The sequence below is a fragment of the Siphateles boraxobius genome, unplaced genomic scaffold (assembly GCF_051911475.1).
Source record: "Siphateles boraxobius isolate OS27281-9 unplaced genomic scaffold, OSU_SipBor_1 54, whole genome shotgun sequence".
Taxonomy (NCBI): Eukaryota; Metazoa; Chordata; class Actinopteri; order Cypriniformes; family Leuciscidae; genus Siphateles; species Siphateles boraxobius.
In genome coordinates this window covers 3,648,609-3,662,622 of record NW_027509180.1, presented here as the reverse complement: position 1 = coordinate 3,662,622, position 14,014 = coordinate 3,648,609, and the positions used below count along the sequence as shown (strand labels likewise).

General features: G+C 40.8%; 3 protein-coding genes across 13 annotated transcripts in view; 1 reads left to right on the top strand and 2 right to left on the bottom strand.

Moving 5' to 3' along the window:
• Positions 1–14,014, bottom strand: part of LOC143714418 (uncharacterized) — a 703,153-nt gene that overhangs the window by 423,309 nt on the left and 265,830 nt on the right. The window lies entirely within an intron of this gene.
• The window catches only part of LOC143714414 (uncharacterized), a 1,189,624-nt gene that overhangs the window by 974,387 nt on the left and 201,223 nt on the right, over positions 1–14,014 (top strand). The window lies entirely within an intron of this gene.
• Positions 1–14,014, bottom strand: part of LOC143714417 (uncharacterized) — a 438,587-nt gene that overhangs the window by 423,362 nt on the left and 1,211 nt on the right. For 3 of the 6 annotated variants that reach the window (XM_077205573.1, XM_077205574.1, XM_077205572.1), the window contains one exon: positions 5,974–8,380. In XM_077205573.1, the coding sequence (XP_077061688.1) occupies positions 6,525–8,380 (1,856 nt within the window). In that variant the 3' untranslated portion in view covers positions 5,974–6,524. Of the gene's footprint in view, positions 1–5,973; positions 8,381–14,014 lie in introns of those variants that run through there. The other 3 variants (XM_077205576.1, XM_077205575.1, XM_077205571.1) reach the window with 2 other exon arrangements.

Here is a 14,014-nt window from a genome sequence, read left to right as displayed (position 1 = left end):
CCAGCAGGCCATTACGAATATTTGGTTATGCCATATGGTCTGGTAAACGCTCCTTCCATCTTCCAAAGCTTCATGGATGAAGTCTTCCGAGATTACCTGAATCGGTTCGTAATAATCTACATTGACGACATTATAATCTATTCCAAGGATCCAGTGGAACATCAACGACATGTCTCCCTAGTACTCCAACGGCTACGTGAATTCTCCCTGTTCCTTAAGGCAGAGAAATGTTCCTTCCACCAAACCTCAGTCGAGTTCCTCGGTTATCAACTCAGTGAAAAAGGAGTAGAGATGGACGATCGCAAGACCAAGGCGATAGCTTCCTGGCCAACCCCACAGACTGTTAAAGAATTGCAAAGGTTCCTTGGATTTGCCAATTTTTACCGGAGGTTCATCTGCCCCTCTAACATCTCTCCTCAAAGGAAAGCCCAAGACACTGCTCTGGACCGGTGAGGCCGATCACGCATTCCAGTCTCTAAAGACAGTGTTCACCACAGCTCCTCTACTCCGACATCCTAATCCTGAGGAAATGTTCATTGTTGAAGTTGATGCCTCCACTACTGGGGTAGGAGCTGTGTTATCCCAGTACTCCAACTCGTCCCCCAAAACTATGCCATGTGCGTTCTTCTCTCACAAGTTATCGCCTGCTGAGGTAAACTATGATATCGGCAATCGGGAACTCCTGGCGGTAAAGCTTGCTCTTGAAGAATGGCGACACTGGTTAGAGGGCGCCAAACACCCATTCCTGGTTTTCACTGACCACAAGAATCTCCAGTACTTAAAGGAAGCAAAGCGACTCAATCCACGCCAGACCAGATGGGCACTCTTCTTTACTCGATTCCAGTTCCAGATCTCCTATCGCCCTGGTTCAAAGAACGTCCGAGCGGATGCTCTGTCTCGTCTCCATGCCCCCGAAACTCACCACGAAGAACCCGAGAATATCTTACCAGAAAGGATGTTTGTCAATCCCATTCAGTGGGATTTAAACAAGCAACTGATGGAGTTGTCCCGACACCAGCCCAGTCCTCCAGAGTGCCCAGCCGGAAAGATTTACGTACCCGATGAATTTCGCACGTCACTAATCTCCTCAGCACACTCATCCGTTGGGACGGGTCACCCTGGAATAACCAAGACCTGCTCCACCCTCCAGACCCGCTACTGGTGGCCCAACATGCTCCGCGATGTCAAGACCTTCATCCAAGGATGCACCCTGTGCGCTATGAATAAGAATCCCCGTCACTTGCCCCTACCTGTTCCACAAAGACCCTGGTCACACATTGGGGTTGATTTTGTGACTGACCTTCCACCCTCAGAGGAAAACACCTGTATCCTGGTGGCCATTGATCGCTTTTCTAAAGCGTGCAAGTTGATTCCCCTGAAGAACTTACCCACAGCATTTGTAACCGCAGAACTGTTAATGGAACATGTCTTCCGGAATTTCGGCCTTCCAGAGGACATTGTGTCAGACAGGGGGCCACAATTCATCTCAAAGGTGTGGCGAGCCTTCTTTGCACTAATGAACGTAACTGTAAGTCTAACTTCAGGGTATCACCCACAGGCGAATGGGCAGGCGGAACGTAAAATCCAGGATGTCACCCGTTTCCTCCGTACCTTCTTCCATGCCAACCAGCATCTCTGGAGCCGCTATCTCGTATGGGCAGAGTATGCTCAAAACTCCCTTCGACAATCCTCCACCAACTTAACCCCGTTCCAATGCATTCTGGGTTACCAACCCCCACTGTTCCCGTGGTCCGGGGAGTCCCCAGAAGTCCCTGCAGTCAACGCCTGGTTCCGGAACAGTGAGAGGGTATGGAACCAAGCTCACCATCACCTCCAACAAGCCATAAACCGCCACAGTCACTTCGCAGACGCTCATCGTCGCAACGCCCCCGAATACCAACCTGGCCAACTGGTTTGGCTTTCGACCAAGGATATCCGGCTGAGACTACCTTGTCGCAAACTAAGTCCAAGATACATCGGTCCATTTCCCATAACGAGGCAAATTAATCCAGTTACCTACCAGCTCCGTCTGCCAAACCAGTATCGCATCCACCCCTCATTCCATGTCTCCCTTCTGAAGCCCCATCACTCACCTGTTCCAGTTCCCTCTACTGATCTGGCGCAAGATGAGAATCCTCCGATACTCCCCATTGAAGCAGAATCCATCTTCACTGTAAGAAGGATCCTGGACTCCCGACGTCGGGGTGGTCAACTCGAGTACCTGGTTGACTGGGAGAATTATGGACCAGAGGAGAGGTGTTGGGTACCTCGTAAGGACGTCCTCGATCCCATGCTACTCACTGACTTCCATGAACAACATCCTGAAAAACCTGCACTAGGGGATAGTGTCAGGAATCAATCAGATTCATTCCCATCCACCACTCAAAGATCACTCTCCCCGGAATACTAACCACTCACACCTGTGCACCATCAATTACCTCATCACCCAGCTCTACAAAACACCCATGCACACTTCAGTCTTTGTCAAGCCTCCAACAGGAATAGACCATAACCCTCTATCTCCTGAAGTCTCCAAGTCAACCTGAAAACCACCACGTAACGTATACTCACCTTTGAAATACTCACCTTTGTATCCTTGTCCCGTTGTTCCCAGAAGTCCTGCCTGGTCCCATGTTCCCCGAGTCCTGGAGATTCGTCTGAGTGTCCCACGTTCCCGCCGAGATCTCCGTCTCCGCTACTGTATCTGAAATAGAAAAGGAGACGTATCAATGAACAGTGTCTGCTCACGCCAAGCTAACTAAAGGAGGATCTGCTCACCTGGAATCCGCTCTGCACGTAGTGATCGTCACCGCACCTTCACCTGAACTCACGTTTGAATTCACTTACCTCCGCCTTTGTGCCTGTATCCTGACATATAGTCGTGTGAGTGAACATTAAATGTGTGTAATTCTGCATATGAATGTAACTTTATGTTTCTTCTACTCTTTCCGGCCATTTTTGGTACCTGTTTGACCGTCTTGTTTTGACTAAACCAGTCATACATAGGATATTACAGTAAAATGTATTGTTCTGTGTGTACAATCTTTCTGGCTAGAAATGACAAAATTTTATAGCATCATCAATTATCCTGACAAGACAAAGAAGAACTTCTCCCGTTCAAAATGCTCCAAGATGATTTGCCCTCCCCGCAAAAAGGGATGGGGATGGGATTCCCTCAAAAGAGGAACTCGCCCGTTCCTCACTCTCTTCTCTTCGGTCAAAATTCGGGAAACACCAGCTTCGGACAGGCTTCGGCCACCGTCTCGGACGCGCACCTCCGCGTCACTCCCGATCTTTCTTTTCTTTTCTTTACTAAGTGTTATTTTCATATTCGCCTCTCCCTCTACGAGGGAGATGAACTCCGAATTATTTCCTTGGTAACTTCACGTTCGGTGAACATTTAAAACTTCCCGCGAGTCTGCTCGCCCGGAAGACACGAGAGAACAAGCCTATAGCGCCGAAGGACGAACACGTACACGACTCTGCGTTCCTCAGCAAGCAACACAAAGAGAACCATATACGCAAGTATAGGTTATTGATTTGATTTGATTGATGTGATTTCATGTTGTCTCTCCTAAGGGTACTGTCTGTGATTTTTGCCATGCCAGGATCACCCTGGTGATCTCTCATCCTGACCGTTAGTTTCACTTTCTCATCCTCTTACTCTCTCTCTCTCCCTCGCTCGCTCTCTCTCTCTATTTCTCTCTGTCTCGTTTTCTCTTCCTCTCTCATCCTATTGTAAATTCGTGTTTGTAATGTTTTCCGTTTTGTCTGTTCCGATTGTAAATACATATTTACTCTTTGTGAATTGTAGTTCGATGTATTATTAGTCCAATTATTAAAACCATTATATTCTTGATTGCTTGTTGTCTTAAATTCTCGTATTACAAAGTCAATGAAATGTTCGACCCTTTGCTGCAAAAGCTTTATTATTTACTACGTTTAGTAGTTTAATTTTATAGACACAGGAAAATTAATGTTCACGGCCAGAAAATTAATATTTCTTGGAGTTTATAAGAAGTGATAACTTTTATTGGGAAGTTGATGAGTTAATCTTACGGCCGTTTGCTGGACAAACAGATTGTTCGATAACTAAATTAATTCCATTTAAGGTTATCTCATATAATCGATCTGTAATAAGACTATTGATATATTAATGACGAACCATGACCCATTATGGTGATCATTCATATATACAATCGATCTATTTTCAGCTTCGATAATTTAACTGTAATATGCAATATGTTAATCATTCATGATTAATTATTAAAATTCCCTATAGATCATTTGAGCTAATGTTAATTAATTCAATGTAAGACTCATTGTCGCTACAGTCTTCTTCATAAACCACTTCCTCAACGAATGGTTACAATGATTATTACAAGTGTCCTTCATTATTAACACTTTCCTCACAAATCGTTTAACAACAACCTCTGGAGTCTTGCTTTATAAAAACACTTTCATTATACAAAGTTCCAATTGTGGTCAACCATAACAAGTACTTCATACACAAAAAGGCATACTTATGATAGAATAAATGCATATTCCATAACACTAGATATTATCATATAGAGACTGTGTCTGTTCCCGGAAATTAGGAAATACAAAAAACTCCCAAACCCATCTAAGAGTTCAAAAAATAGATAGACGACCAAATGATCAAGCTTGGGTTGCTGAATATAGAAGTACTTATTGTTAATGATATGATTAAAGATTATAACCTAGATGTGTTGTGTCTGACAGAAACCTGGCTAAAACCAAACAATAACATTACTTTAAATGAGTCCACCCCACAAGATTACTGTTATAAACATGAACCTCGTCTGAAAGGCAAAGGCTGGGGGTGTTGCTGTGATTTATAGTAATATTTTCAGAATTACTGAAAAGTCTAGTTTAAAATTAAATTATTTTGAAGTGTTGGTGCTTAATGTAAAAATATATAGTGTAAATGATAAATCGCGCATGACATTTGTGCTGGCTACTGTATACAGGCCACCAGGGCACCATACAGACTTTATCAAAGAATTCAAGGATTTTCTATCAGAGTTAGCACTGGCTGCAGATAAAGTCCTAATTGTTGGTGATTTTAAAACACATGTAGATAACGAAAAACACGCATTGGGATTGCCATTTAGAGACATTATGAACTCTATTGGAGTTAGACAACACGTGTCAGGACCAACTCATTGTTATAATCATACTTTAGTCTAATATTATCACATGGAATCAATGTTGATGCCGTTGAAATTCTGCAGCAGAGCGACGACATCTCAGATCATCTAGTCTCTTGTGTAAACTTAATTTAGCCAAGGCTGCAACGCCGACTCCGTGTTACAAATATGTTAGACCTATCACTTCTGCCACTAAAGATTGCTTTATTAATAATATTCCTGATCAATTTGATCTCCTCAGCATCCCAGATAGCTTAGAAGAACTCGATATTGCAACATAAACTTTTGACTCTCTCTTTTGCAGCAATTTAGACACAGTTACTCCTTTGCGCTTACAGATTAAAGAAAATAGTCCAATCCCGTGGTACAACGGGCACACACGGGCCCTTAACAGGGCAGGCAGAAAAATGGAGCGCAACTGGAAGAAAACAAATCAAGACGTTTTTCGAATTTCGTGGAGAAAACACGATTGCGTACAGAAAAGCTCCTGCTAGATCTGCTTATTTTTCGACTCTCTTAGAAGAAAATGTAAGGCTAGAGGCTTACGCGGCTATTTTGAACCTATAATCGGAACAAAAGGCAGTTGAAAGATGACGTGTATAATTCAAATATTTATCTGACTCTAATATAACTAATCTGACTCCATTAAAGTTGTTGTTATTCTTTAACCTTTAATTCTTAAAGGTAAAGTTCTTTCTTAGAACTGATAGGAAAACGTAAGATTAACCTGAATGTTTAGATAAAGATATAATCACTTTAGCTTTCAACATCATCAGCGAAAAAAGGAAAGATTCTCAAACCCTTTAAAGCAGGCTAAGTTATTTATTAAGTTACATGGTGAAATATACAGAAAGTAGAATGGAACAACATACCGTAAAGAAAACTTAGTTGTAAGCGCACTGTTGTACAGAAGAGGCCATAAAAGCCTTTCTCATAGTTTGAGGTTACGCACCGCTGTGTGGGAGTGGCGGACCTCAGGAATTATGTGAGGTACATTTGTGACCTTGAAATTTAGGGCTGAGTGCATTGAAGAAGTGTCTCCATTGGCATAGTAGCACAAGAGTAATGATGATAATTGTCATTGTCAAGGATGCTAGGAAGAACACACACAGAACACCTACTCCCATCAGGTGTAGGCTTAATCAGATGGACAACACAACATACACACAAGCACTTGTAAGGAACTCTGTCCATATTGATCTGAACTCACAAATTAGACATTCCTGTTGGTTGAACACGAGTTAATAGATATTAATCAAACAACAGTGTCCTGTATAGGTGGAGAGGAGAGATTTGGCTATAGGGTGATGTGTGGCTAACTTACACAGAAGAGACTTTGTAAGAAGTTTATTTTCATGTGATGAGCAACTGTGATCTCAGACTTTGTTTAAGCGGTTTCTCCACTGTGTGGATCTTCATGTGTCGCTTCAGGTGAGTTTTAATAGAGAAAATCTTCCCGCACTGATCACACGCGTGCGGCTTCTCTCCAGTGTGGATCCTCTCATGTGTTTTCAGATGTGATGAGTGACTGAATCTCTTATCACAGAGTGAACACTTGTAAGGTTTTCCTCCAGTGTGAATCATCTCATGTGTTTTCAGATTTGCTGACACACTGAATCTCTTATCACAGAGTGAACACTTGTAAGGTTTTTCTCCAGTGTGGATCCTCTCATGTATTTTCAGATGTCCTGACTCACTGAATCTCTTGTCACAGTGTGAACACTTGTAAGGTTTTTCTCCAGTGTGGATCCTCTCATGTGTTTTCAGAGATGATGATCGACTGAATCTCTTGTCACAGTGTGAACACTTGTAAGGTTTTTCTCCAGTGTGGATCCTCTCATGTGTTTTCAGAGATGATGATCGACTGAATCTCTTGTCACAGTGTGAACACTTGTAAGGTTTTTCTCCAGTGTGAATTCTCTGATGCCGTTTTAAACTGTTTGCTGTAGTAAAAGTCTTCTCACACTCAAAGCACATGTACTCTCTCACACCAGTATGCATTTTCTCATGTCCACGTAAATATAGCAGCAGTGAAAAACTCTTTCCACACACAGAACATGAATGTGGCTTCTCCTTCTTATGAACTGTCAGGTGTCTCTTCAGGGTTGATGCAATAAGAAATGTTTTGCAACAATGATGACATGTGAACTTCTTCTCTCCAGTGTGGATCCTCATGTGACCGTCAAGAGAATGTTTGGATGTGAAATTGTTTCCACATTGATGGCATTCATAAGGCTTCTCTCCAGTGTGGATCCTCATGTGTATCTTCAGGTCACTTTTAAAAGAGAAACTCCTTCCGCACTGATCACATGTGTGCGGCTTCTCTCCAGTGTGGATCCTCTCATGTCTTTTCAGATGTGATGAATGACTGAATCTCTTGTCACAGTGTGAACACTTGTAAGGTTTTTCTCCAGTGTGGATCCTCATGTGCATCTTCAGGTCACCTTTTACAGAGAAACTCTTTCCGCACTGATCACATGTGTGCGGCTTCTCTCCAGTGTGGATCCTCATGTGTATCTTCAGGTCACTTTTAAAAGAGAAACTCCTTCCGCACTGATCACATGTGTGTGGCTTTTCTCCAGTGTGGATCCTCTCATGTCTATTCAGATGTGATGAATGACTGAATCTCTTGTCGCAGTGTGAACACTTGTAAGGTTTTTCTCCAGTGTGAATTCTCTGGTGTTTTTTTAAACTGTCCGCTGTAGTAAAAGTCTTCTCACACTCAAAGCACATGTACTCTCTCACACCAGTGTGAGTTTTCTCATGTCCATGTAAAGTTTGACGCAGTGAAAAACCCTTTCCACACACAGAACATGAATATGGCTTCTCCTTCATATGAACTGCCAGGTGTGTCTTCAGGTGTGATGCCCTAATAAATGTTTTGCCACATTGATCACATGTGAACGGCTTCTCTCCGGTGTGGATCATCATGTGAACATTAAGGGATGAAGATTGACTGAAACTCTTCCCACACTGATCACATGAGAACGGCTTTTCTCCAGTGTGGATCCTCATGTGAATCTCAAGACTAGCTTTGCATATGAAACTGTTTCCACACTGAGTGCAGGTGAAAGATTTCTTGGCTCTTCTTTTCTTTAAAAATGTATTTTTAGTCTTTGAGCGACTCAAAGGATTTTCTCCAGGTTGGACATGATGTTCCTCCTCCACTTCACTCAGTTCTTCACTCTCCTCGCTCTCTTCCATCAGGTCTGACAGGAAAGAAACAATTACATTTAATTTTTAGTAAATCAAAATATTTCTCTTCAAAGAGAGAAATATAAAGTGAAAGGACATGAAAGTGAGCCCTGATGTAATGGTAGAAAGTAGACAACTGTTATAAAATATGATAATTTGATGCCTTTTTATAAATTGATTATATGTCCTTAAACTTTCCATGAATGAGGTACATTTATCTTCGAATTTATTATTTTTAAACATTAAACATTTAAAACATTATAGGCACAAATCCCATGTTTCTTTAGCAAGAAGTATTAAATATATTTGATAAAACACTCTTCTAACATGATTTTAACATTATAATGTAATACTGCAATACTGCCATATTTTGACACCAACTTTGAGATTGATATTTATTTTACTAAAACGTTTTAATTATTAATGGCCGTTCACACTAGACTTTTCCTTGCACTGACTTCCATTCATGAGTCTGTCAAAGTGAGACCCCAGAAACACAAGCTCAAGTGAATAACCCTGTGAGAAATAACACAAACATTTAGCATTCAAGTGGAGTGCTTAATTTTTTTATTTTTATTATTTGTTATACGTTTATGTTTGTGAAAAAGCTGCCACAGAATGTGTCGTCATTTCACGACGATTGCAGTGTCTGTAGAAACTTCACATGCTCACCGTGTAGAGTGGCCGCGGCGTTAACTAGTTTTAAATTAAAAAAAATTATTAGTGAAGGGGGTGGACTGGAATCCACTTCTGCTTCAATGTATATGTAATGATTGATTATAATTAACGTATTAATCAATATTTTTCCTTCTAAATATCAAATGAGTTGAATGACTTCTCTGGAGATTTTACTTTATTTATATAAGTTACCACTGTGATTACTGAAATGTTCTTTTCATGTATTCTTTAATGTCAGTATTTGATATCTGAATGCAGTGCTTGCGTATTTAACACAGCTTCCAGAAATGAAATAGGGACTTGTTTTGTGTTTGAGAAAGGTCTTCAATGTGTCAAAACATATAGGGGTCATTGAAGCCAATAGTTTAAGGGACCATTTCTTTGTTAAAGCCTTTCTTTCCAGTTAGACTAAAGTTTAGCTATCTTTGAGAGAAAGAACGCATTATCTTGATGTTTTGAGAGGACTCTCCTGTTTATAGTGAGAGCCTGGCCAAATCCAACCTTGGAAAAGCTGTGTGTCTGTGTGTGTGTGTTAGTAGGCCTGTCGCGATAATCAATAAATCAATTAATCGCACAATAAAAAAAATGAGCTCGATAATTTTTCCGGCCGCGATAATTTCCATTTGCATGCTTGTTTGTTTTCCTCGTCTCTCTCTACCAAAGAGACTGGATGACAATATCAACACATTGGTTTTCGAATGTTTTTTTTAATTATTATTGTTGTTTTTTTACTGAGCCTATTTACAATCGTATTTGATTGCAGAGCGCTGTATACGACAATTCACCATGACGTCACAACAGTAATAGACGTTCTTCCGGGTGGCAAAAGCCGAAGCGTTCCTATGGCAACACTAGTAAATTGCTTGGAAGGGAGACACACCGTCGGCAGTAGTCCAATCTAAATTTCAACAGTTGATTCAAAAACAGACGTGGTGGAAATTCAGACATAGTTAACATGATCATTAGATCTTAGATTCTTTGATCTAGAAACGTGCACTCCCAACGCAAAAGAGTGCGGCGCGGGACTAGATTTGATGGCCGAGCGCGGGCGGTAATGCACTCACTCTGTGTGCGGGTTGCGGGAGAATAAAACGATTCGCGGGACTCCCGCAAATTAGAAATATCTATGGATAAAACATATAAAAACTAATACATTTTTATTAATCTGTTGCAGAAAAGCAACAAGAACAACTAAAACAAAATAGAAACGATTTACAGGCTTGAGTTTCTTTTTATAACATGTTGATTATAACATGCAGCGTTGAGCGATGTAGCCAATCACAGACATATGTGTTGATTTCTTGAACGCAATGGCCAATCAGAAGCATTTAAGATAGACTCCCCTCACCGCACAAAACTGACTTTTTGTTCAGAGCTGAATTCTGCACGCTGGCAAATCCTCTAATTATAACAAACAAAGTGTATATATTAGGGCTGTAACGATACACCAAACCCACGATTCGATTCGTATCACGATTTTTGACCCCCTTTAGATGATTCTCATGGGGGGGATTTTTTTTGTTTGAGGGGAGAAAGGGGGGGCATTTTTTCCAAACAAAATTATTACATTTATCTTGCCTAAATGTTTGCGCTCATTGCATTTTTACAATGGGGTAATAGCCTATTGTTGTTAAGAATTTACACATCACAAGGAAGCTTGATTTAAATTGTTTAATTAAATTGAAAAAAGTAGCACAAATAAATACAATAGAATAAAGATACAAATAAAGACAATTAAAGAGAAAAGTTTTTGAATAGGTCTAACACTAGTATTTATATACAGATACTGAATAAAGTAATCAAATGGAAAATAACACTGGGTAGTATTTTAGTCCTGAATAAATTAAATACATAGGCTATTAATCCTGATTCCTTTAACTTAAAGCCATCTTTTGTTGTTTTGACAACAAAATTAATGACAGACACATATGGCTGCCGTCACTTTAAGAGCTAGTGCACGGATCCTGTGTTCATTATACTGGCATGCGTTTTATGTTTATTAAAGACAAAACCGACTATAGCCTATTTAGAGTATAGCCTACTCACAAAGACCGAAATTGACAATTTTGCGTGTTAAAGCAATATAATCCGCGAAAAATAGTTACTAGCCAGCTGTTTTTGAGGCGGATTTTCTATGAATGTGCGCATAGAAAATAATCTCAGAGAGCGCGCGAGCACTGATTAGTTTAAAATCGCTTGAATATTTAAACTGGTAAGACTTAAAAAGACTTCAGTCACGATGCACTGCTGGCCCGATTGTGCAAGTGAATATTCCGTCATGTCCCGACCTTACAGTCTATGGTCCCGACTCCAAAACGCGAGTGTGTATTATCGCCGCAGCGCTTGATGCCTGCCTTGCACAAAACATTATGAGAAGAGATAGAAGACGCGCGGCACCGCTGAACACTCACGCTGTTTGTGAAATTGCGTCTGGAAGATAGTTGTTAAAAGAATGATTTTATTTTATTATCTGTGTGGATTACGATTGCGGGAATTTCCCACATTATAAATGGGAGACCTGCGGGAATGATTAGAATTATGCGCAATACCCGCGCCGAAATTCGAGCCCTGGTTCTGGACAGGAAGGATAACTCTGGGAGTTGGAAGGGGTGTGATCGCGATTCTGCCTTCTCACATCGCGATACAGGATCGTGGACCTGAGTATCGCGATTCCGATTTTATATCGCGTATCGTTACAGCCCTAGTATATATATAATGAAAGATTCATTGTGCAGTCAGCTTCATTGATAATAACAGAGTGAGATCGTCTATTTGCGGACTGGAGCGGGACAAAACATACATGTTGCGGGCGGGAGAAAGTTACATAGAAAGTAGTTGAGAACGTCAGTTATAACGACCCACGTATTAAAAATGGTTGGGTTTAAATCGGGCTCATAATTAGGCTACAGTTAATGTGTCGGGCCGGGAAGCGCAAAGAAGACAACATGCACTGCTTTTGACGACGTCCACTCGCTTTAACCTCTTCACCCACAGGTTCCGCTGGATAGATTTACTTTTTTCTGAAGGAAATCGATAAAACCCTACACCATTTGCTGTATATCTGGCGGCGCCATTGTTGATCAACAACAATGATTTTAACTATGTAACCGTTTACAGTAGCCAGCTGGATCTCTTCAGTTGGTCAGTAGAAGCCGCTTGCGTTCTGCCACCCGGAAGTATCTTGGTGCCTATTGTTTACAAACATTCTGAAATGCCCTATAGCGCAAGCACTACCTCTCGCTCGTCCCTCTCTCTTGCGCGCGCGCTCTCTCACCCTCATATGAGGCGCCGTCTTGGGCTTAAATCAAACTTCATTCACGAACACTTATATGAAACACTTGCATACACATATATTAAGTAGAGAATTCACAATACATACATGTATACTGCTGAATGCTCAAACAAATACATATGAAATGCACAACGACACACCTAAAGTCGCTCACGCACATACACGCAAACTCTACACACAAGAGATGCGCGCGCACACAAACTCTCCAGGCACATAGCCTACTCATATGAGACACGTGCGCGCACACAAACTCTCCACGCACATATGAGACACGCGCGCACACACACAAACTCGCGCACACTCATGAGACGCGCGCGCGCGGGCACACACACAAACTCTCCACGCACATACTCATATGAACGCGAGCGCGCACACACACAAACCCGCGCACAAACTCAATGAGACGGAGCACACACACACAAACTCTCCGCGCACATACTCATATGAGACGCGCGCACACACACACACAAACTAGCGCACATCCTCATATGAGACGCATACTCACACAGTACATGAGCACATATGAGTACATATGATTCTCAGCGTGAACGGAAGTCACACATTGGTAAGTGCATTTTTTGTTAACAGAGACTGAGAGTCCATTGCTTTTATTGCTTTTGGTTGTTTTGTTCATTTAAATAGTCTTTAGAAATAAAGGTTTATTGATCTTTGAAAAGGTGTACCTGCTTTATTATGCCATTATCATTATTTTAGATAAAAATGGTCTCAGAACGACAATATTATCGTTTATTATCAATAGTATCGTTTATCGCAATAATTTCTTGGACAATTTATCGTCCAGCAAAATTTGTTATCGTGACAGGCCTATGTGTTAGTCTTCTTGGTTACAGGTTAAGGAACCACTGGCATTATTGGAGATTGACTGAGTTGTTGTTCTGGACATGCTGGCGCCCAGCAACCCAAATCTGCGACCTGGAAGGTCATGACGTGCCTAACTTCAGCTGTATAATCGATGGAGATATGCTTCAGTCTATCTGTATATGTGTGGAAAATTACTGTGTTTATCTATTTCATAGCCAATGAGAATCATTCATCCTGTAAGCAATGACGTAGCTTAGACCTTGGAAATCGTATAACTGCTGTGATCTTTGTAACTGTAAGCGGGGCGGCCTACGAACTCCTGTGCGAGTATTGAAGCTGACTTCTGCTGATGAAACTGCAAACTATCTTCAGTAAATATTTTCTTTAATTTTTTGTAATTCTGACTCCGGGTCTTCATTCTTCATATCTGGTTCTGGGTCTTTGACTGTATACCCCTTACAATAGCATTATCTGTGTCCTACATGTTTCACTTAACCCTGTTACTTCTGACATGATTTTCTTTCTTAAAAAAACAGGGCATTTCTTAAAATTGTGAAAGAAGAATCTCTATAACTATGAATAACTTGTATGATATTTGACAAATACAACTTCATCAGTAACTTGGTGTTTACTTATTATTCTTAAAAAATAATAATTGTTTTAACTATGCTGAAAATGACTAAAATGTTGGTAACGTTGTTGAAAATTGGAAACCTGATATAAAATAAATTCAAATAGTATTTAGCTTGATCTAATATTGATAATCAATATAAAAATGTCACAAACCTTCCTTTACTGACTATTTGTTGAAGAAAACCCAGAACATTCTGTATCATTTCATAGTTTAACTGTTTAT